The sequence below is a fragment of the Pezoporus flaviventris genome, unplaced genomic scaffold (genome assembly GCF_033815535.1).
Source record: "Pezoporus flaviventris isolate CSIRO_AGI_PZ_B2104156 unplaced genomic scaffold, CSIRO_AGI_Pfla_v1 ptg000020l, whole genome shotgun sequence".
Taxonomy (NCBI): Eukaryota; Metazoa; Chordata; class Aves; order Psittaciformes; family Psittacidae; genus Pezoporus; species Pezoporus flaviventris.
In genome coordinates, this window is record NW_026892568.1 from 6,410,615 (window position 1) to 6,432,764 (window position 22,150).

The 22,150-nt window shown below is 46.2% G+C and overlaps 1 protein-coding gene across 1 annotated transcript in view; it reads right to left on the bottom strand.

Moving 5' to 3' along the window:
• Nucleotides 1-4,373: 4,373 nt before the first annotated feature.
• Nucleotides 4,374-22,150, bottom strand: part of LOC133270383 (protoheme IX farnesyltransferase, mitochondrial) — a 102,664-nt gene continuing 84,887 nt past the window's right edge. The window contains exons 6-7 of the mRNA XM_061455554.1: nucleotides 19,520-19,752; nucleotides 4,374-6,632 (exon numbers count right to left, since the gene is read on the bottom strand). Of these exons, the coding sequence (XP_061311538.1) occupies nucleotides 6,190-6,632; nucleotides 19,520-19,752 (676 nt within the window). The 3' untranslated portion in view covers nucleotides 4,374-6,189. The remainder of the gene's footprint in view (nucleotides 6,633-19,519; nucleotides 19,753-22,150) is intronic.

Below are 22,150 nucleotides of genomic sequence, written 5' to 3' on the forward strand. Positions count from 1 at the left end.
CCATCCCGGCTTGGATGCGGTCCAGCGGCTCCCCTGGAAGCGCAGCGGAAATGCCTTAATCACCTCACCTGCATCTCTGTTTCAAGTCTAATTTGATGCAGGGCCTCCTCTGCCTGGCCAGGAAAACAACCCAGACATCTCCCAACCTTTCTCAGCAGCACTAATGTTAATCTTCCTCGTTACTCAGCAAGCAAAAGACGAGCCCCTGTGCCAGCAAGAGAGCTCTGACTGCCATGTGCCTGTCTGTATCTGTGTGCGTGTCTTGTCCCATGCGTTGGGATAAGAGGGTCAGCGTTGGAGTCCGTCGTGCCTGGCTGGGAGGAAGTTCTGTCCTCCCACACGGATGCCTCTTTCTCTCTTCCCTCTTCTTGCTTTTTGGAGGAGGAAGATGGTCATGATGCCCGTACTGGTCCCAGTTTGGTCAGTGTGGGAGGTCAGAGCCTCCTGCTTCCAGTCACTCAGGGTGATTCCCCAAAGCTTGTGTTTCTGTTTAAGAAAAGACATCCTGTTACAGCAGCAGTTCAGATGGGTACAAGCAATGTCCATGTATCTGACAGAACATACTGAATGAAAAAGATGGATCAAAGGGAAGCTGTAGTTGCAACAGGAAGTGTTAAAAAGGGGAGCAGGGGACAGAATGGACCTTGGAATGCATCTTGGACAGCAAAACCAGGGGGAAAAACTCAACCACCGAACAGCCCCACTGTGGAGAGATGTGAAACCTGGGTATAGAATCACAGAATGCCTCGTTTAATGGGCAGGCCTGAAGCAGGGCCCCTAGGAAAAGTGATACAGGTATGAATTTAGGGCAGCTTTTCCAGCTCTAGCAGGGACAAGCAGGCATCCTCCTTTCCATGCACCTCTCTTTTAGTTCCGGTGCTCCCCTACAGCAGCAGCAGCCCCCCACCAGCTCCCCACTATGGTCAGAGGTGTCAGCAGTGATGCTCAAACAAGCATTTGGGAGCAGTAACCCTGCAGGGACTCAGGGAAACACACGGTACCTCCCCAGACCGGATGAGTGCACCAAGCTGAACCCGCTGCCAAATCATCTGTTCTCGCTCCAAGGCCCAGAGGTGCCAGCACTGGTTCGGAGCAGAAGGAAAAGCGTCTCCGCATTGTGGGAAACTGGCTGGCTGTGCCAGCCTCGCTCTGTGAAACAGCTGAACTGTGCCTTTCTGCAACACTGGAAACCAAAGCCCAGCCCGAGGCACTGACCCGCTGGAAAACCTTCAGTACAAACAGTTTGGGTCTGGAAGTAGGAAAGCAGAGGTGACGGAAAGTGTACGAGGCAGAGCTGATGAGAGAGGTTAATGCCAGCTCTCTGAAGCACTTGTACTTCTGGTGGAGGTCTGAATGGCTTCAGGACGCTGTATATGTGCTCAAAAGACCTTTTCTTTGGGTCAGGGAGAACTTGAGTCCCCTGGTCCTGACTGCAGTCTTTAGGAGGGGCTGGCATCCTTGTGATAATGGCAATCAGACCATGCAAGCACCAACAGCACAGGAACCGTCTCACGTTCGATACTGCAAGCTCAGTTGACAGAGGCATTGGGAAGGCAGCTCCAAAGCTTGCTAAATGTTGTGTTGAAGCCCTAAAAGCCTGTAGTACATTTATTTCAGAGGGGACTAAAAGCCATCAATGGAAGCACCCAGTAAGTCATAGTCTGAGGGACTCTCACAGAAGAAGGTCTGACCTTCTGCGACACCTCTGACCCCACAACTCAGTTGTCATCCTTGATCCCTGAACTAACAACACGCTGCTTGGGAGATGATGAACATTAGAACCAGAGGAGTTCTCTCTGGCAGGGCCATGTGTTGGACATGCACTTATAGGGGACAAGCCCTGTTCTGCAGGACCAACCTTCTCCTTGACTTGAAACAGCAGCACCAAGAGGCAAACAACCTACCTGAGGCCATGCCACCAGCACGAATAGCATCCTGCACCCCTTTCTGGGGCCAGCTCTTTGCCTGGTTAGGAAATACCATGACTAGAAATGCCACTGGGGACAGCCTGTGATGGAGTGTCTAGTGTTACCACCTCCAGCAGAGCTGCTTGGTAAGAAAACAGTGCTGATAGTTCTGTTTTAAAAGCAAAGTGTTCTGTAGACAGCCTGTATTTCCAAGGAAGGGGGGATGGATATCTAATCACCTCTGGAGAGCAACGAGGACAACATGCTTTCTATCTGTAATGATAATGATTTCTAATAGTATCACTCTGTTTCCATTCCCAGTCTCCTGGGACCGTCAGGACTGAAAAGGACGTGTGTGTTTTGTGTAAAGCCTTGAAATGCTGTGGCCTGGCTGAGTGGGAAACGCTGCTGGAGCCAGAGGAGTGTGAATGTGTTACTCTGCTGGGGCAGATTATATCAGAGATTGATACAGGAAGCGAGAAAAAACCAAAGCCCAGTGGGGGAAACGAGAAGGGAAAGAGCTGTGTGTGCGCGGGGATTGGGTTTCCTCATTCATGCTGAACGAAGTGCAGAGCCCCACCAAGATCCCAGCTCGCTGAGATGCTGCCATGGTGCTTCCCACAGGACATGGGGCTCCTGGAAGAGCTTGGGGCAACTCAGCATCTCATGGCTCAGCTCCCTGCACCGTCCTGCAAAGCAAGTGCTGTGTTGAGATCAAGCGACCTGATGGTCACAGCAGAGAAGAAATGCAGAAGGAATCACAGAATCAGACTGGTTTGGGCTGAAGAGACTAAAGCTCACCCAGTTCCAACCCCCTGCCAGAGGCAGGGACACCTTCCACTAGACCAGGTTGCTAATCCTGTGACAGCTCTCTGCAATGCTCCTCAAACCATTACCCAGTGCTCTCTTTACTGAAGAGAAGAAGGGGTATGGGCTGACAAAAACATGGGCTGCTCACTTGTCCAACAAGGTGAAACATCATCACCCCTGTTTTATGGATGGAGCGCATTTCTTCAGCAGAGATCTGGAAAGAATGAATATCCCCTAAGCCTCAGGGCTGCTGTTTTATCCTCAAAACCACACAAAAGGTTTTAAGTCCAAATAGACGAAAAAACCAGCTTCATTCTCAAGTCACTGCTCAGATTCCTCTGTGAGCTTCAGTACAGGCTTCTGTTGGCGCAGAGCTGCCTGCTGTCACAGCAGCACATGGATGGGACCCTCTCACCTACCAGCAGACCCAGGGCTAGGAGGTCCATTGCACATTGCTGCTGGCTTTTCTCACTACCACATAACTAGCAGGTATCCTCCCAGTTCATGGGGAGATCCTGAGTAACCAGGATAATGGGATGACAACCAACCTATATTCAAGCTCTCCAGATGGACTAAGGAAACAAAACACTGCAATCCTACACAGGAACTGCTGGTTCAGATTCAAGGAGCCCTGCAAAGCCCGATGCTTGCCCAAGTTTCACTCCCCGTTGTGCAAAGTGACCACATCAAGACACTTCAATGCACCTCACCTGCAGGATTTGGGCAGCCATAGTGCTGGACTGGGGATGGCTGACATTAATCCTCCATGTAGGGCCACAGCGACCACAGACACCCCTGGTTGAGGACAGGAGATTCATTTGTTTTGTTTCCACACTGGCACCAGCAACCAAGATCTCTGATTGGCAATGTGCTTATTTTCAAAGCACATGCATCAGCAACGATTCCTAAAGGTGGAATACGACAGTAGATGCTTTCACTCACACCTGACACATTTGGTACCAAAGCAGAGAACACCTTCTAGGTGAAAAAAAGCTTCTTTTTAACAAAATAAGGTAATTCTTACCTTTAAATCCCACGTCCACTCATTCTAAACCCAGGCTTTCTCTCCTGCCAAACAGACTGGGTGTGGAGATGCTGGTGCAACCCGGTGACCTGCACTTGGCAGACACTCAGTGATGATTATAAAGCTCCTGTCTAGCCCTAAACCCTGCTAATGTCACACATTTAGGCCTAAGAAACGAAGATGACTGCTCCTCAACGTGAAACCACAGGCATGTCCTTGGGACCTCTCATCAGAGCTGAGTTTGTCAGGACAGCACTGACAGGCAGCCCCGAAGCCTGGCTCTGTAATGATTTAGGAGAAAACCACAACCCTCCTGCCTCAGCACAACTCGCTGCCTCTGGGAGCAAAAGCTGTGGGTTTTGGGAGCCTTCGGCTCTTTTCAGGTTCCTCCCCCAGCTAAAGGTTGACCAAATTCCTTGGCTTTGCACAAACCCTTTCCCCTCACATGCAATCTGGTTTCGGTGTGCTTTTTGCACAAGAAACCAGGATTGCACAAGCTCTCCTTGCGCTTGCAGTGACCAAGAGGAATACTGTTGCTGTGAGAAACGCCACAAAACTACCAAATCCCTTTGCAATTAAGCAGAGTCTCAGTAAGTGAATAGTTCAGAATGGATTTGAGGCATTCATCTCTCTTGTTTTGTACAGTATGTACTTTATTGCAGAGAAGACTGGATGCACTTTTAAAACCAATTCAGGAGTTGCACAGTTTCCAGATATTTCTACCAAGTGCTGCCCGCAGAAACTCGAGTACAACAGACACACAGTAAGAGGGAACTCAATCCTGTCATCTGCAATCACTTGAGAGAGGCACAAAACCTTGCGGCTGATTCAGGAGCCACGTCCAAGAGGTGGCTCTGCTCCTGGAGCACCTCCACCAGCCCAGGAGAGGTTAACCATGTCGCTCCTCATGCCCACCAGGGTAACCGAGACCAGACGTTGGTGTGGTGCATGGTGAAAGCAGGTTTTATGTCTGTGTGATACGCACGTGGTGGCAGATTTGTGACGCTTCCTTATTCGGGATCAGATGAGAGACAGTGTCTCCTGGTGCTGTATCTTTGGATTGATGCACGGCCGTGCTGCCCAGTCCCTCTCCACGTGGGAAAGAAATCTTGGCGTGAAAACACATCAAGTCGTAACAGGCATTAATTACCACAATAACACAGTCTTTGTCTACCCTGGGTGCTACTGTGCTTGGAAGCATCCCAGCAGGGCACAGCCAGCACCAGGTAGGCTGAGGGTGAGCCACAGCCCTGTGCTGGGATCACAAGCACATGAGAGTGTGGCTAGAAATGTTCTTCAGTGTATCAGTTAACAAAGATAATGCATTTCTTAGTGAGACCATCCACAGTAATTGCTTTGGAGAGACAGTGGCTGCATCAGCAATTTGAACATTTTAATATTACATTCAAAAAACCCAGCTTTTTTCCTGTAAAATGTGTTTCCTTACCAATTACATACCCTCACAGTGAAGCCTTCTCTCTAAGCCACCACAGTAGGATACTGCATACAATTCAAACTCTTGATGTAAGTCCAGAGCTCATCCAAGGACACTGAGGCTGAGTGGGCTGGCACAGGACACATCAGCATAGAAAAGCCTTCAAATTATCAGACTCTCAGATCTGGTTCTTGCCTCCACCTTTTCAGAGCTTCACTGACATAAGCAGCAATGGGCATTTTTATCAGCTGAAGATCTGACACACAGGGCTCAAATTCCAATGACATAAAAGCACATGGGAGGCCGAAATTCCTGTGATGGATGTACAGCAGAATGGCTCAGAGTGTGTTAAAGGAATACGTTAGAGAAGAGCTGTTCATCTGGAGGCTGGTTAAATGCTGATGTGTGGTGTGCTGAGATTTTTCCTTACTCAGTTAGCATTGTGCCAGCTGTATGAAAGCTACAATCTACTGGGGTGAATGGGAACCTTGGGAAAAGTAACCGAATAGCCTCAGGAACTGAAGGCTTCCATGTAATATCACAGTGGGGATGGCACAGATTGAGACAAGAAGAGTTTGCCCAACCCACCACGTGCCTCAAAGCTGACTTTGGAAAGGATGCTTGGGAAGCAGGGGTAACCATTCATGTGTCGCTGCCTGATGGCTTTGCCAAGGCTGCCAGTGCTGGCCATTAGTGTGCGCATTGTGACTTGCTAAGTGAAAACCTACCCACAAGATGAGAGACCGTGACTCATGGAGGCTTTGGAAGGCCATCCCAAAGTGATGTGCTTGTGACATCGGCTAAATCATAACCCGTGATGAGTGAACGGGCCTGAGGCCCGTGAATGCTTTAAGCTCTCCTGTCTATTCCCTTTCAGAAGAAAACAAAGTTATCGCATGAAGTGGTTGCCAGGCACAAATGAGTCTTCTTCAAGCAGATCCCCTCAGGTTTCCCCCTTGTAATCACTAAAATACACTACCTGATGTGTCACAAGGACGACAAGTAATTGACATTTAAGGCAATCTGATTTCCATCGCCCTCCCATGACTCTCACCAAGCAGATCGCCTTTCTCCTCCTTCTCTAGGAACGACTTCTTGCACGTGAACATGACGAGCAGCAGCATTGGTAAATGCCACAGGCTGCAGAAGAAGAGCTTCCTGGAGCTGCTGCGGTCTGCATCCCTGTAGAACCGGAAGGCGAGGTAGGAGATGTAGAGGTTGATAGGGAGTGAAATGATGGGGAAAGTCCACGTGGTGATGTCGAGAACAGGAGCCACCGTTGAGAGTCCGATTAAGGCCAAGCAGTGGCGCAGAGCCACCCGCCTGCACAGCCCTGGGTGGGTGACGGACATCATACAGTATCCTCCTCGGGAGTAATCTTCCCGCAGACCCCAGCTCAGGGCATTGAAGTGAGGAAACTGCCAGGAGTAGAGGATTCCTCCTAACAGCAATGCACCTGCAGTGGGAGAGGGAAGGAAAGGTGCTTTAGAGGGACACTGCCAGCGAAAGAGCTCAGCCCATACAGAAGAGCAGCACTACGAACCTGTGCAGAAGACAAGGCTTGCTCTGTCAGGTAAGATGTGCTCTGTTCTTAACAGCATTTACATAGGGTTGCACGTGGTGGTTCTGCTGTTTTCAGAGCACTTAACTTGAAAAGCATTTCAACAAGTCACTTCCTCCTAACAAACCATTGCTAATTGGGTTCTGCGCCAATTCAGTCTCTACCTGAGGGAAGACTGATGGAAATGAAGCAAAGTTGGGCAAGGGATTGTTTTCCTGGGAGCCTCTACCTTTTCCTCCTGGGTTCCCGAGGTGGTGCATCCAGAGAAGAACAAAGCCAGTGGGCAGAGCTGTGTCACATTGACCAGAACCAGGCAGCCCTGCTCCACGAGCGCAGAAAAGGAGGATGAGCTGCTTCATCCTGAGAACTGAGGAAATACCAGCACCGTGTAGCCCAGAGCAAGGCTAAGCCTATGTGTGAGGGAGAAGTGAGGGAACTGCTCAGGGCACTGGAGTGCCCGGGTCACCAGGAGCTGCTAATGAGGTGACAAAGATGATGAACTTTTATTCCTTCAAACCCATTGCAGGAACCTCTAAGTAGTTTGCTCAAGTAACTCTATTCACACCAGTTAGCTACTTCTACATTTAATAAAGAACTATGGAAGCACCACATGTCCCCCAGTTATCCTTGAGACACGGTACAGGGCTTATCAAGGCAGAAGCAGCTTATATGCGGATTTCAAGGAGGCCCTCAGACTAAACTCCCTGCACTGATTTTGTCTGAAGACACAAAAAATCCCCCAAGGCTGTCACACATTATGAGCGTTCCTGGATTTTCCTTTTGTTTCCTGAGCTCCCAAATACTCTGCTCTGGCATTAACACTTTCTTTGCATCTCCCTGTCTCCATGAGCTCATTCTCTATGGAAACTACTTCTCACTCATTCTCTTAATGACCTGATAAAACAGAAACAGCAACACTTATCTGCCCACAGGTTCATGTATTTCAGTTCTTTCCCAAATGCTCTAACAAAGACCAAGTCCCTGTCTCCTTTGAACTGCTTCATGGTTCACATCTCTCTGGCTGTACATTCCTTGGGGCATGTCTAGTTCTTGTCTTAAACAGCACACCTTACACTGGTGGCGTCACGCAAATTACAACAATCTAAGTTTGCAAAAGAGCCTCTTTTTTTGCCCTAATTTATCAACCAGTGAAGGAATGGTCCATTACACTTAATGCAGGTTTTCCAGTTGCTTAGGAGATCCAGTAGTGGTATAAGAGACCCACCATTAACAAATACCCCATGAGGTGACTACCTGCCTCTGAAAGTTGATTACATGAAGCATGGAGATAGACCCTCCTATATCAGGCATGCAGCTTTCAGAACACCACTGCCTGCTATGAATCCCAGGTGACTTCCTGGAATCACCTGCAAATCCTGGCATTTGATCCTACTGAAGTTGACTTTCAGACTGTGGATGTTTTGCCCATTCTCTAAATTGGAACCTTTATGAAGGTTCACAATGGTGCACCCCAAAATTACCACTGATTTCAGAACATCACGGCAACGGAAGTCATTTTGGTCCTAATAAAATAGCATTTGATTCAGTTCTGTGGAAACCTGAGGGAGTAGCTCTTCTGAAATAAAACTGAATCAAGGAGCAACACTCCCTATATCAGGAGAAGCAATGGGGAATATGTTCTTGGAGCATGTCATCCTATAGCTTCTTCCGTGTCTTCTTAAACACAGTACTTAAGGAAAGATCCTGAAGTGATAAACCTAGGATCCTAGCATTTCAAGTTTCTCATCTGAAGCACTTTAGAGACATTAGCCTGTCACTTAGGGCAAGGTAACCTACAATTATCCACCAGCTGAGGAGCCAGGGCCAAGATCCAGAGGCTGTCCCTGCTTCCCACGGCTACGGACGAGCCGGCTTTTCATCTGGCATGTGTCGCGTCCCTGTGTTTCGGCTGTAACGCGGGCTTTGCTTATTCAATTGTTCAAATGTTGTGCGCAGCCAAGCTCAAAACAGCCTAAACCTCAAACACACAAACCTCTTTAACAGTTCTCTAACTATAACACCATTAAAATGAAAAAAGAAGTCATCTGGAGAAACTTCTAAACACAGACCAACTAAACTACTTGGGGCTGGATTCCCATTTACAAAGCTCTGGTTTTTACATGCAAGCCTTTGGAATTTAATTACTTTGATTACATTACAACCATTGAGATAATTGATATTTTACAGAGAAACTCAACAGTAAAACAATTTAATAGCCCATTATGAGGATTTTAACTGACCCGATCTTTCTGTTAGTTCCCGTGTGCCTTGGCTATCCTGCAATTTCCCCTGGCCAGGCTGAGACTGTCAGCTTGTCAGAGATCTTTAAGTGTCACGTAAGACTGATGACTTGCAAAGCACACCACATGGTACAGTACAATTCAGCATCAAACGAGCTCACAGTAGGAATCCTGTCAAACCCAGAGCACACACTGTAACACTCATTAATTACTAGATGAATGTTAACTGTGTCATAATTAAGTCAGCAGTGTTTTTAAGCAATATTACAGTGAGACTAACTCTGGAGATGAACCTGGTTCAACATAGCGCAGTCTGCTCTGCTGCTTCTGTGCAGTTCCCAACAGTTTGGGAACTCAGTCTAATCAATGCAAATCTCAGAGTTTATAATGAAGTGAGCACCAGACGAGGTCATTCGCAGCCGTAACAACTGGAGCTGGCACGGAGGCTGCAAAAGCAAAGCTGGCTATCAGAGCAGAGCGAGAGACAGGCAGCACCCAGGGATGCTGCAGATCCTGGCCCTCCTCAGCTCCTCTGCTGCACATGGAAACCTGAGCGCAGGCAGACTGATAGAAATCATAGAATCCCAGACTGATTTGGGTTGGAAGGAACCTTAAAGCTCATCCAGTTCCAACCCTCTGTCATGGACAGGGACACCTTCCACTAGAGCAGGCTGCTCCAAGCCCCGTCCAGCCTAGCCTTGATGCCCAGACTGAGCTCAGGCTACTTAACACAAGCAGCACTAGCTACATGTCAAGACCTTTATCCTTAAACTAGCAAGGAATAAAATGGATCCCACCCAGAGTGCAAGGGACTGGATTATTTTGGAGCAAAGGCAGTAGAACACGAAGAATCCACCTGGGTTAATATTGGCACAAGCATCTGCTCATCTTGCTCCTGGTCAGGTTTGTGTTGATGAATTGCAAGAAAACAAGTACCTGACTTGTGGATATCCCACACTCTTTGGCCTTTTGGGCCAGATTTTTAATAGCTGCAAGTTTCGCCCATTTCTGACCACTTCCAAACTCTTCACTTCTCCAAGTGTGAGAACCTGTGCCAGCCACAAGCAGACACTTATAAATCCTGGTAACTTGGCAGCCAAGTCTTGTTTGGTTTGGGAAAGAAACAAAGTCTATTTATGCAAACAGGACGCAGGTCTCCAGTATTCTTTCAATCTGGTGTGAAAAATAGGTATAAATGTTTTCTTGTTGATTTCCTATTGTTTAATCACTTTGTACTAGTTTAAATCATCTCACAGGTTACAGGGTTGCAGAAGACCAGGTAGGCCCTACGACATCCACAGAGTTAAAGATAAATAACAGATTTTACTGTTCATCATGAATGTTAAGGTTAAGCTATTATTTTTTTTCTTAAATTCTTTTAGAAGTATTTAAATAGTAATAGAGCTTCTTTTTAATAAACAAGGACAAGCTGAGATTTTTATTTTAATATCGAAGATAAAGCCAAAATGTCAAGAAGGTAGAGAATGGTTCTTCCTTTCCGCAGATGTATTTTTATCCAGTGAAATACTAAAGGTTTATAAATTGCACTTATCCTAAACCAAACAAGACACTAAATTCCAGAGTCATTTGGAAATTGCTTGGCAAGATGATTTAAGCTTCAATAAACTTGGGTAGGACTTGGAAATAATTATGAGATGAGACTTCCAAAAGCAACTAAGTGATTCGGGGCTTGCAAACCATAGGAGCTGACAGTCTGATTTTTACCATTACAAGAGCAAGAAGCATCCCCCTATGAAGTTATGCTCCTCATGGTGTCAAGGAGACCACGTGGCACTTCTAAAATTTGATTCATTTTCACATTTTATTCCTTTTAAAGCAATTCATTATGCTCTCCTTTGCTGGATGGTCCAAATCTCAGGCAAGGGAGCAGTGTCAGTGCCTGACCCCATTGAGTCTTTGGCCTTCTGCTAAGAACAGCACCTAAGAGCAGGGAACTGCAAGGTGGTTTTTAGGGTGTAAGCTCTTGCAGGGTGTGAGCTCTGACCACTTGTTAACACAAGGAGAGCAGAGCAATCAGGTAGCAACAGCTTCTTGCCCTGTCATCTTGGTTTTGCACTGGGATCAGTAACCCAGGGAAAAAAAGCTCCAGACCCTAATATGAGTCCCCCAAACTTCCAATGTCCTGGAAAAGGTGCAGAGTCTATATATCACCTTCTCTAGAAGGAGTTGGCACGTTCAGCTATGAGCTATCAGTGCCAACAGAAAACATGCCCGTAGCATCATTCTGAGAAAACCATTTCATTCACAGAAAGCACCCCGAGGACTGCAAACCTATTTTCTCATCCACTAAAGGGCAGAAGTAATGTTTGGCTCCTGCTCGACCGTCTTGTTCTGAGGGTGCCACTCTCTAAAGCAGCAATTTGAAATATGCCTCTTTCATGCTAGCAATACCTTTCATCATCAAAGAGCCTTATACATTGTGCAGTTGGCACACGGGGCAGTAGCTGAATCATTTCAGCTGTCTGCCTTAAGTAAGATGTGATAGTTTGGGATGATCCAATTGAAACTCGACAGAAACTTTCTGAAGGCAAGTTCTTCCAGGGCAGAAAAAAACCTTGGCTACAAGAGGGTGCAGGATGGAGCTCAGTGTGTTGGTGGAGCACAAGGCTCCTGAGCAGGGCAAGCTGGAGCCCAACCAGCCCCGGCAGGCACATGAACATGGGCCTGTCTGCACAAGTCAAGGCAAACACATCCAAGGTTATCAACAGAGACTGCTGTATCAGCATTGTGTTCCTGAAAATGCACTGGCAATGAGCAACTTATTTTCTCTTCTTATCCTTCTCATTGTTCTTTAGACGACACACAGTGCCTTCCCATTACACAGTGTCCTGCAAGCCTCTCCTATCACTTTCAAGCTCCAGACAGGACAAACTTAATCAATAAAACAAAGGAATAAGGAAGGGGGAGCTGATCTATAACAGCATCAATTCAAGAACGGACTCGCTCCTTCTGTCTTTGCTTTGGTGCTGCATATGTACAACTGGGAAGAGGCCAACCAGGCATTAAAATAAACACGGAATGGTTAAAATATCAGCTCCAAAACAGATGTTGAAATCTTTCTGCATTTCCCAAAGCTGGTGTTTACTGCCTTGGCAACCCAAGAATGCTGTTTTGCTTAAAGCACAATTTTAGTAATTCTTCTGCCTTGAATAATGTGAAGGAATTTTAAAATCATTTCCAGACCTTGGTAGCTCCAGACTTAGGAAGAGGAAAGCACCGGCCTTTTGTCTCTAGGAAACTGGTATGAGTTTGGCTGCTGTCAGGAGGGGAAGGCTTTGGTAGCCTAAGCTCAGCCTTTTAATGGCTTGTAGTCAGGAAACAACCACACACCGTTTTACTTGATAGCACACAACTGGCTCTCCTCCCTTGAAAGATGTTGAACAAATTACTCCTCTTTAATCCAGACAAGGTAGATTAGAGCTCAGAGACTTGACTTCGTCCAGCTGTATCCACCTGCCTGTGAGCAACTGTGCTGTCTCAGGCCACATTTTTCACCTTTTCTACAGGAAATCTAACATACCCAAGGCCAAACCCCTTCACTGTGGTCCTGCGTGGCTTTTACAGGATGTTCTGCTTGCAGGAAATGTACTGGATGCATCCCCAAAGCTTTTATTGTCTGCCTTTTTCTTTGTCTCATTCACAAGCTTAACACAGAAAATCAAGATTTCTAACTATGAAGCAATTACGGGAGTAAAGATTTTGAACCCTTGTCAAAGCATCGCTGCCCACTGCAGATTCAATGTGAGATTGAACACCCAAAGGATTATATGCGGGAGCTGGCACAAATATTCACAGTGGTTTGGAGTCACATCCATAACACAGATGTAGTGCTCTGATACATAAGGACTGGTTTATTAAGCTGGTAGTGGCACTTTCTATTTGTGAAGGAGGGTTGGAATGGGCAATAACTGCTGCCTCTCCTTGTTCTGGTGATGGAAAATGACTGTTAGAGGAGATCAAGTAGCCTCTGACTGAGAACTGTTCAAGGTGTTGTGGCTGCCCCATTCCTGGCAGTGCTCAAGGCCAGGTTGGATGGGGCTTGTAGCAAGCTGCTCTGGTGGAAGGTGTCCCTGCCCGCAGCAGGAGTTGGAACTGGGTGAGCTTTAAGGTCCCTTCCAACCCAAACTAGTCTGGGATTTTACGATACTGCCCTGATACAATCACTCCTGAGGAAAAAAGCCACCTAGTATTTCATTTTTCCCATTGTCTTTGGAGGTAGAAAAGGGATCAGCTCTACAAAATTTACACCTTAATTGGTGATTATGAAACCTTCTCAAGCACATTTAGGAATTTGCTAGTCACAAACCTTAACCAAACTGATGCAGCTCACTTCTGTTTTGCCACTGTGGCGTTTCCTATATGGGCACCACAGCAAGACAACAACTGGCACTTCTGCTTCCACTGGAAAACAAAAGCAGATGCTAACGCTTGTTTCAGATGCTGTGTGAGCGGCCAAGCAGCCTTGAGAGGGAAAAAAGGGAAAGTATCACTGCTAAAGCTTTGCACAAGGTCTCTGGGCTGCAAACAATGGTCCCGGCTGTCAGTGCGGGCACGCACAGCCCTGATTGCGTGCCTTCAAGGTTACACGGTCATGTAAACCAAGGGCGAGGAGGAGAGCACTGGGGAACTCAAAAGCTTCATGGTCATGGGTTTCAATAGCTGTTTCTTTTGAGGGATGGCACAAAAGGCCTGTGGAACAGGGGCTGCGATAGACTCCTCTGCTCAGCACATAAAGGGGAGGGATGTTGGCCGTGTGTACGGCTTGTCTGCAAAACAAAAGGACGATCCTCAGTGTCCCCCAGGAATGGGAAATGAAGTTGGCAGTGGGGTTCTGCACCTTGAGGGAGCATTCCTGGCCATTGCCTTCAATAGGAGGAAAGCAGATGTCCCCGGGTACACTTGCCATGCAGAGGAAAGCAGTGTGCAGATGGATACACACAGGCAGGCACACTTTTTTGTGTGACACACAACAGGTTATTACAGACAAGAGCCTCACAGGGAAACACCTTTCATTACACAGACAAGGCTGAGGAAAACAACAACACTGTACATAATTAATCTTGGGCAACCCCAGCAACAGATGCCATAAGGAAAGTGAGCCTGTTGGGTAAGATGGAAATACAATCTTTGCACAGACCATACCTTTAGGAAGTGTTTGCCAAAGGACCAGAGCACTGCAAACCTGCAGAGCCATGGAGACCTCTTCCAGGCTCCTCCAGGGCTCCCATGTAGCCCGAGGGTGGGAATCTCTGCTGAAGAGACCCCTGTAGTGCTCCTCCCCCGGGTGTTGTGTCCCACACCCTGGGGCTGCCACGCAGCTCCATCTCCTGATGCCGCAATAGCCATGCATGGGGTAGAGAACTGGGTATGGACACGCTGCCTGTGAATTCATGGGGTCGGTCCTAGGTGCTCCAGCACCAAAACTGCCATTTTATTGTCTCTTACGAAGATAGAAAGGGGAAAAGAAAAACAGTCCACTGGCTTCTGTCTTGAATTCAGACAAGCTGCTTACTAGTACTGTCCCCTGCCTTAGGTTTTACCCCCACAAAGCACACTCCTGGGCCCCCAGCTTCCAATTCTCATATGTCAGTGACATGAATATCTCTGCTTCCTCTGCAACAGACCACAAATTCTGCTGTCTTTCATCTGAGAAGTGAAACCCCAAAAGCTGAGTTTACTGGAGGGGGTTTATAGCTGAAGCCTCCTTTGCTCGCGCTGCAGGACAGAGGCCGGCAGCTCCCAGACCTGCTCCCACATCAAGGGGCTTTAAAGCTCAAAGTGCTTACCTGGAAGGGACACAAAGATCTCCAAGCTTACTTTGCATGCAATTAAGCTGTTGCTTTGCTCTCCCTGCTCCTGGCAGACAAGAGCTACACCAGGGAAGGCATGAGAGGCTCCAGCCATTGACAGGTTGGGTACAGCCCCCCCCTCACCCCTATTCTCTTTCTTGTTGTTACCGAAACATCCATCTGCCAAACGTCACTAGCTGATAAGAACTGCCCGTTTTTAAATCCCCATTTGTAAATAGATGTTGGCTGACATAATTAATGTCTACCATACAACACAATTTGAATTACAAAGTAAAGGCAATTTAAAAATCAGCCTCCACATGATTACAACTGATACCCAAGTCTATAAATTCCATAGCCCCAGGAATTATTTAAATTTCTGAAAATGAATGAAAATCAGTACAAGATGTCTTGCAGGAAAGCCAGACCAGAAGTGGAGCATCTGAGATAAACTAAATAGTCTCTTGAGATAAACATTCTTTGGTGCAGTAATACCTAGGGCTCCCAGGCCACCATGGGTCTGTAATGTCTGCTCTAGTGTCAGGGCTGTTATCTGCTATGCCATTGCCACCTACTCAGAGTAAATCCCCTTAACTGATAAGCACATTATGTTGAGGAGTCCCGCTTGTCACTTCCATCTAACTGGGTGGTTTGTATGGACACTGTGGCACTGAATTGCTCCGCTCTAAGACTGCTTGTTGGCTGGGATGGAGCCTTTGGTGCATCAGCACAGGAAGGTCGGAGGAAGGAGTGCAACATGTCTAAGGCAAAACATGGACTATGGCACTTGGAAACGTTTGCCCCAGATTTGGGTTTTCTGCTAACTAGAAATAACAAGTTTAAAATGACAGCAAACATCTCCAACAAGCAAGCTGCGGCATTAGGCTGGGGAGAGCCCAGCAACACAAGAGTAATTGAAAGCACGCACACATTGTGCCTCTCACAGGCCAAAATAAACAGCCCTGTTACTTCCTAAAGATGCCTGTGCACAGGCTCAACAGCAGCGTGGCACAGCCTGGAGCTCTCCTGTACACGCATCCTGTGCGGGAGGAGGATCCAGCACAGAACAAGACACGCTGCCAAGCTCTGCCTCTTTCTCCTGTCTGTTAGGATAAGGCTTCAGGTGATTTTCATGATTTCCCTGCCAGTCCTTCCTTTGTAAAGTCAGGAGAAACAATTTGAGGGTGTCTAGATTTACTATAGAAACAAATCCCTTCAGAAATAAACAGCACCACAAAGGAGCAACGAAGCAAAGGAAGCAAACGTGTTGCTGCAAATCACAGCCTGGCAGTTAAGTTCTGCATAAATACACCAGATACGTGGCAGTGATACCCATTTGAGAAATTACACTTATCATGCACCTTTGACCATCTCACCTGCACTCAGCTCCCCCAGTGAGGAAATGTTAACATTCCTGATCTTTCATCAGTTTCAAACAGCTGCCATTAAAAAACAACACACACACACCCCCACCCAACCCCACAACAAAGAATTCCACATCTTCCCAGAGATAACCTTATCTTTCCCTTTTGAAATGTGAGGTTTTCCCTAAATCACGTTGGCAGAAAATCCAGGGTTGGGGCAGGATGTTTAAGAGCATAGAATTAAAGTTACCTATCAGGGGTAGAAATAGAAGCAAACATCATTGGGAATCACTGTAAGAGCTGCAAAAGATGTGTACTGTAAGAAATACCAGCAACTATTTGCATCACTAGAAATACAAGGGTCCCAGATTTTTATCTGCAAATATGTGATATTTGGGTCTTGTTTCTTGTACAAGAAACTGATAAAGTATTCATCTTTGAAATAAAGTTCTAAACAAAATAAGGACAAATTAGAACAAGGCTGCTCCAATGAGACACGTTGTTATTGTCTCTGTGACACTACAAATCACAGAATCCCAGACTGGTTTGGCTTGGAAGGGACCTTAAAGCTCATCCAGCTCCAACCCCTGCCACGGGCAGGGACACCTTCCACTGGAGCAGCTTGCTCCAAGCCCCTGTGTCCAACCTGGCCTTGAACACTGCCAGGGATGGGGCAGCCACAGCTTCTCTGGGCACCCTGTGCCAGCGCCTCAGCACCCTCACAGGGAAGAGCTTCTGCCTAAGAGCTCATCTCAGTCTCCCCTCTAGCAGGTTAAAGCCACTTCCCTTGTCCTGTCCAACTCAAACAGCCACAAGCAGCCCACATCAGTGTCCATGAATGGCACCGGTGAGGTTATGGAGCTCCTGATGTGACAGAGGGGTGCAGACACGGCTGTCACCGGGTACCGCACAATACAGTTGTAACACTTGGTTACCCCCCTCAAATGCCAATAAAAGGTCTACACTTAAGCATTGTTTTCCCTACAACAGCAACATGTACAACAATGTGGCTGCTGTGAGAAGATTACAAGGAGAGAAAATCCACAGGAAAATGTAAACTCAAAAAGCCACCAGTTAAGTGGTGAGAACCTTCCTTCTCATTAGTTTCCTGCCTCCCTCCCTTCACATTCCTCTTTGTTATTGAGTGAAATGATTTTCTTTTTTTTTTTTTAAACGAGGTGCAAATGCATTTTCACACCTCTACTGAGAACTAGGTTAAGTCTCCAAGCTAATTACACATTATTAATGAGTTCAACAACTGTGGGTTGGCTGGTTAAAGGAGGGATGCAGGTCTGCACGTTGTCACACGGACGCATGCTTGTACTCTGCATGGGTCTGATGCTGCCAGGCTTGAAAACTCTAGTTTGTAATAGTAAAAAGTTTAACACTGAAAATCACAGAATCATAGCATGGTTTGGGCTGGAAGGGTTGCTCCAAACCCCATCCAAACTGGCCCTGAATGCTTCTGGGGATGGGGCAACCACAGCTTCTCTGTGCAAATCAGTCTCCAATGCAATCCTTGTCTTCTGTGTCTCTCTTCTCAAAAGAGTTTGTGTGGGATTTTTAGTTCTGTTTTTTAATACTGAAATGGACTAAATATGACATCCAGGTCACCATTTTCAGGACTCCCCTGGTATGCTTTATTACAAAGACCAGTAGCAACTCAGTAACATTTCTTTCCCTGTTAAGCAAGCTGCATGGGCTCACTGACACAGACTGGGAGGTGACCGTAAGGGTTTTAGCTACCCAGATCAAACAATACAACACCAAGTTACACACCAGTGCAGACCATCATGCTGTGATAAAGTGGTTTAAAGTTATCATCTTCCACTGATGGCATCACTACCAGGGATTATCCCCTCCAGAGCTGGCAGAGGGACACGTAACCACAACTCAGTTGCAAATTAGAGAGGAAAAGCTTACTTGGGACACCAGTGGTGCTGTCTGCTGCCTGCCCAGCTGCTGTACAGGGACAGCTTAAGCTCCTTGCAAAGCAGGTCTCCAAGAGCAAGTTGTAACTTGACAAATTGAAGATAATGAAAATCAGTGCCAGTTTACTTTAATGTGCTGGGCTTTAACTGCCATTTTAAAACCAGGGGTGAAAACCTGAGCTGTAACAGCCTCTACAGTGAGGGCACTGGTGAGATTAGAGCTCCTCCAGGCTGGACTTCGCAGGTGAAGTTCGAACATCAACTCTGCAATGAGGTGCCAAAACCAAACAGAAAGCCCTAAACAAAAGATCCAAGGTCTACGCATCATTCATTCTCTTCTCTTCTCTTTAGAAATACAGAGCTTCTAATGATAACTTATGCATTCCTTAACATGAGACACTATACATACACATGCACCATTTGTAGGTCTAAACATAAAAATAACTTTCAGAGAAGAGGATGTTTGTATAGGAGAAGTACACATTAAAAAGAAACCACCACAAAAGCTTTCATCCCAGACGCAGATTAGATCCATATCAGACCATGAGTACTCCAGGCCAATTCATACTGACTTTCATAGGAAGTACATAGCACAACTGAAGAATGGATTTTGCACAGATTCTGGTAATTTCTGGCTAAAAGCCTTGCTGTTGAAAGTATTATTCAAGACTTAAATATGCCCCTCTGTGGGATGAGCGTGAGCTAAACCAATTCTTAACAGACCTGTTAATTGAACTTCATTAGTTCCTTCAGAATGTAAGTATGTGGAGCCACTTGGATTCTTAAGTTTCTAGCTGGCAGGAAAAACAAGCCCCAATTGTGTCAGAGTTTAGCTGCTGAAGAGATCAGTGTTTTACGAGGGATGTAAAACTGGTTCACAGTTACTAAAATAGGAATCTTCGTTTGCTTTTCAAGGAGGGGAGAAGGAACATTTAGAACTTAAGACTTTCAAAATGGGCAATTAAGAAACACGTCAATAAATTTATCTTCCTAGGATATTTTCTGGCTTGTGGAAATACACTAATAAACACAACTGGGAATTTTCCATCTGAAAGCTCCTGAAGCTGGATCTTGCTGAGTATGGTTTTAATCCCCAAATTATGCAACATTTTATTCCACATGAACCCCAAAGATGTTATTCTCCTTCTAGATAATTTTTTTAAGATGGCCTCAACAAATATCCAATTGAATTCATCAGCTCCTGTTTGCCCCTGAAATGCTCTGTAAGGAGAATGTTACCATTGTGTCTACTCATTTGGTCCTCACGGTACCACACTGTAACAGATTTTGGCATTGCAAACAGCAGAATATACCTGCTTTCAAAGCAGTGTCAGGTCAACAAGCATAAAGAATGAGGTTTACTGCCTTTTCAGTAGGTCTTTTTAGTTATCCCTAACACAATGATGTTAACTGCTTGTATGACGGTTTCATACTCACCAGCATCGAGACTACCGGTAGCTGCCGTCCAGCCCATGACAGGGGGAATGGCCCCGACGACAGCTCCTACCCACGTGTTGGCGATGCTCATTCTCTTCATGGGTGTGTAGCAACACGTGTACAGGAAGATGTTGAAGGCTCCCAAGGCTCCGGTGAGAGGGTTTACTCCCAGTGTCAGCAGGGCGATTCCCGGGACTCCGCAGGAGGCAGCAAAGCAGACAGCGAGTAGAGGGCTGTGGGGAGAGACCAGAGACGCTGGTAAGAGTCTGTCCCAAAGGATGAGCGCTGTCCTGCTCCTTTGCCTCCCCCCATAAACTGAGTGGAGTTTTGTTATTGTTCTTAACCAGCCCAAATTCTCCCATTTGAATCCCCGTCCTAAGAAAAGCCTTTCTCAAAAGTTAAGGCCATCTCGCTACAGATTTCCAATAATCAGCGAGTCTCATTCTTTGTTCATCAAATAAATTCCACCTCTGCAGGTAAAAAGCCCTTATGAAGAACTGGTGCTTCCAACAGATCTTTCTCTTCCATTTAAATCTTAGTATATTTTGACCTCTGGAAAAGCACCCAGGGGTTAGAGTAAATGAGAATGGTTGTCACCCGTCAGATTTGTAACTGATTGCAATTATCCTTTGACTGAAACACAACACGGTTAGACACCAAATTAGGAAGCATTTACAAGAAAAAGAGAGTACATTCAATCCCTGTGAAATTACATCAACAGGAATAAAGTATTTTTTGGCTTTACCGTAAAAAAGGCTGAATTTTCTACATTCCTTATGCACTGCGCTAAGCAGGGCTGGCACACCAAAGCAATCCTGGCAACAGGAGCAAAATTAAAACTCTATTCTAAGTATGACTAGAATTAACTGAAGATAGTTTAGGTTTGGCTAAAAGGATCAAACAAGAAAGATGTAAATGTGATTCTTACTGCACATGAGCCAAAAGCTTGGGGAAGGTTGGAAATTCCTGTTAAAATCTGTAAGAAAGTGGCTGAAGCCCACAGTAAACATCCAAATACAATGAACAAGGATGTTTTGTCTGGCTACCAAACCCACACTTCCCAGGCAGCACTGTGATGCAACCCTTAGGAAGCTTTATTTGTGAACCCTTGCACCAAACCAATGTGTTTGCTGGTGGTGAAGATCTCATCACACATGTTTGAGGGTGTCTGGTATAATCGGAAGAGGGACCTAAATGCCACTAAGAAATAATGTGGTGTGGGAGACCTTTGGAAGGGAGGAAAATGCCATTAACTGAGTTGTATTTAATAACCCATGTGGCTAAATGCACACTCCTAGTCATCCATGAGAGCAGAAAATATGCGTGCTTGCAACAAAAGTCTCTGCTTCAAGTTTAGCTTTACACGTTTTGTCTAACTGAAAACTATGAAGCCTTTGTATTCTATGATCACTCTGCCCTCTGGCCAAACCCCCTAACCCTGAAGTATGTGTTGCAAGCACTGTTCTAACCCTCATAAGAAAAACTTGCTGGTGGGGATGAATTTTATGGGAGCTATATCAGTAAAAAATCCTACCACTTAAACTTGGATTTTTAAGACCTTTGTTGGACCAATATGGAATGGAAATCTCAAATACCTGGAAGAATTAAAATGAGCAAATCTCACATCAAAGATCTGCCTTGAAGTTAAAGTAAATTAAATCATTTTATCCAGGTTTTCAAAACCATCAACAGAATTTAGATTATGGAGCATGCACAGAGCACGTTTATGCTCCAGCACGGCCAGTATTGGTGTTACTGATGTATCAGGAATAGAGGTAGGGTTTGTCATTGCTATCCATTGATAAGGAGATGCGTTAAGTTTGTTTTCAGGAGCCATAGGGTGCTGAGCCCTCTGTTTTTGCAGCTAGTGGTGCTCTATTGCAGAAAGGCAGCAAAACACAATCTCTGCCATTGACTATAGATGCTGTAGTTCATAATGTTGCCCCTCCGTAGTGAAAGCCTGACTGGGTTTGGTTAAACAAATCGATGTTGACTGATTCCTGAATAAAATACAGTCAGACAGTAAACACCACATTTACACAATACACACTCTTGAGGTGACAAAAGACCAGCATGACCCTGCGAGCCCGCGCTACCCACGTTTGCTCCCGCGGGGCTCACAGACATAAATGAGGACACAGTTTGACCTAATGCAACGAGCACTTTTCTCACTAATCAAGAGTGAAGACTCCTGTACACGTCTCCAATTCAGATGAATGCTACACACCATGAGCCAGGCACGCAGCAGCAGACACCAGCCCTTCATGCAAAGCCCTCCTCTGTGGTTGAGCCCAGCATCACGTCACCCCATGTCGCTCCCCTGCAGCAGCGGTGCCAGCCTTGACACCAGTTGCGTGCTGCCTTCACATCGAACTGATGGACTGGAACAGCACCTTTAAGGAATGAGCCTTTATCAAAAGGGAAGAGAGAAGTTACATGGCTGAGACCGCCAAAAGAGCTGCTCTGTTCCTGGTGGATGAAACCACGTTTTTGTTTCTCAGTTTCTTCCTTTCTGCCTCTTTAAAAGGCAGGTTGGTTAGTGTCTATAATGGTTCTAACGATCTCAGCAGAGCTTATCCAGTCAATGTGGGTTGTTCTTCATAAGCAGCTAATCCGTACTACTTTCAGGCA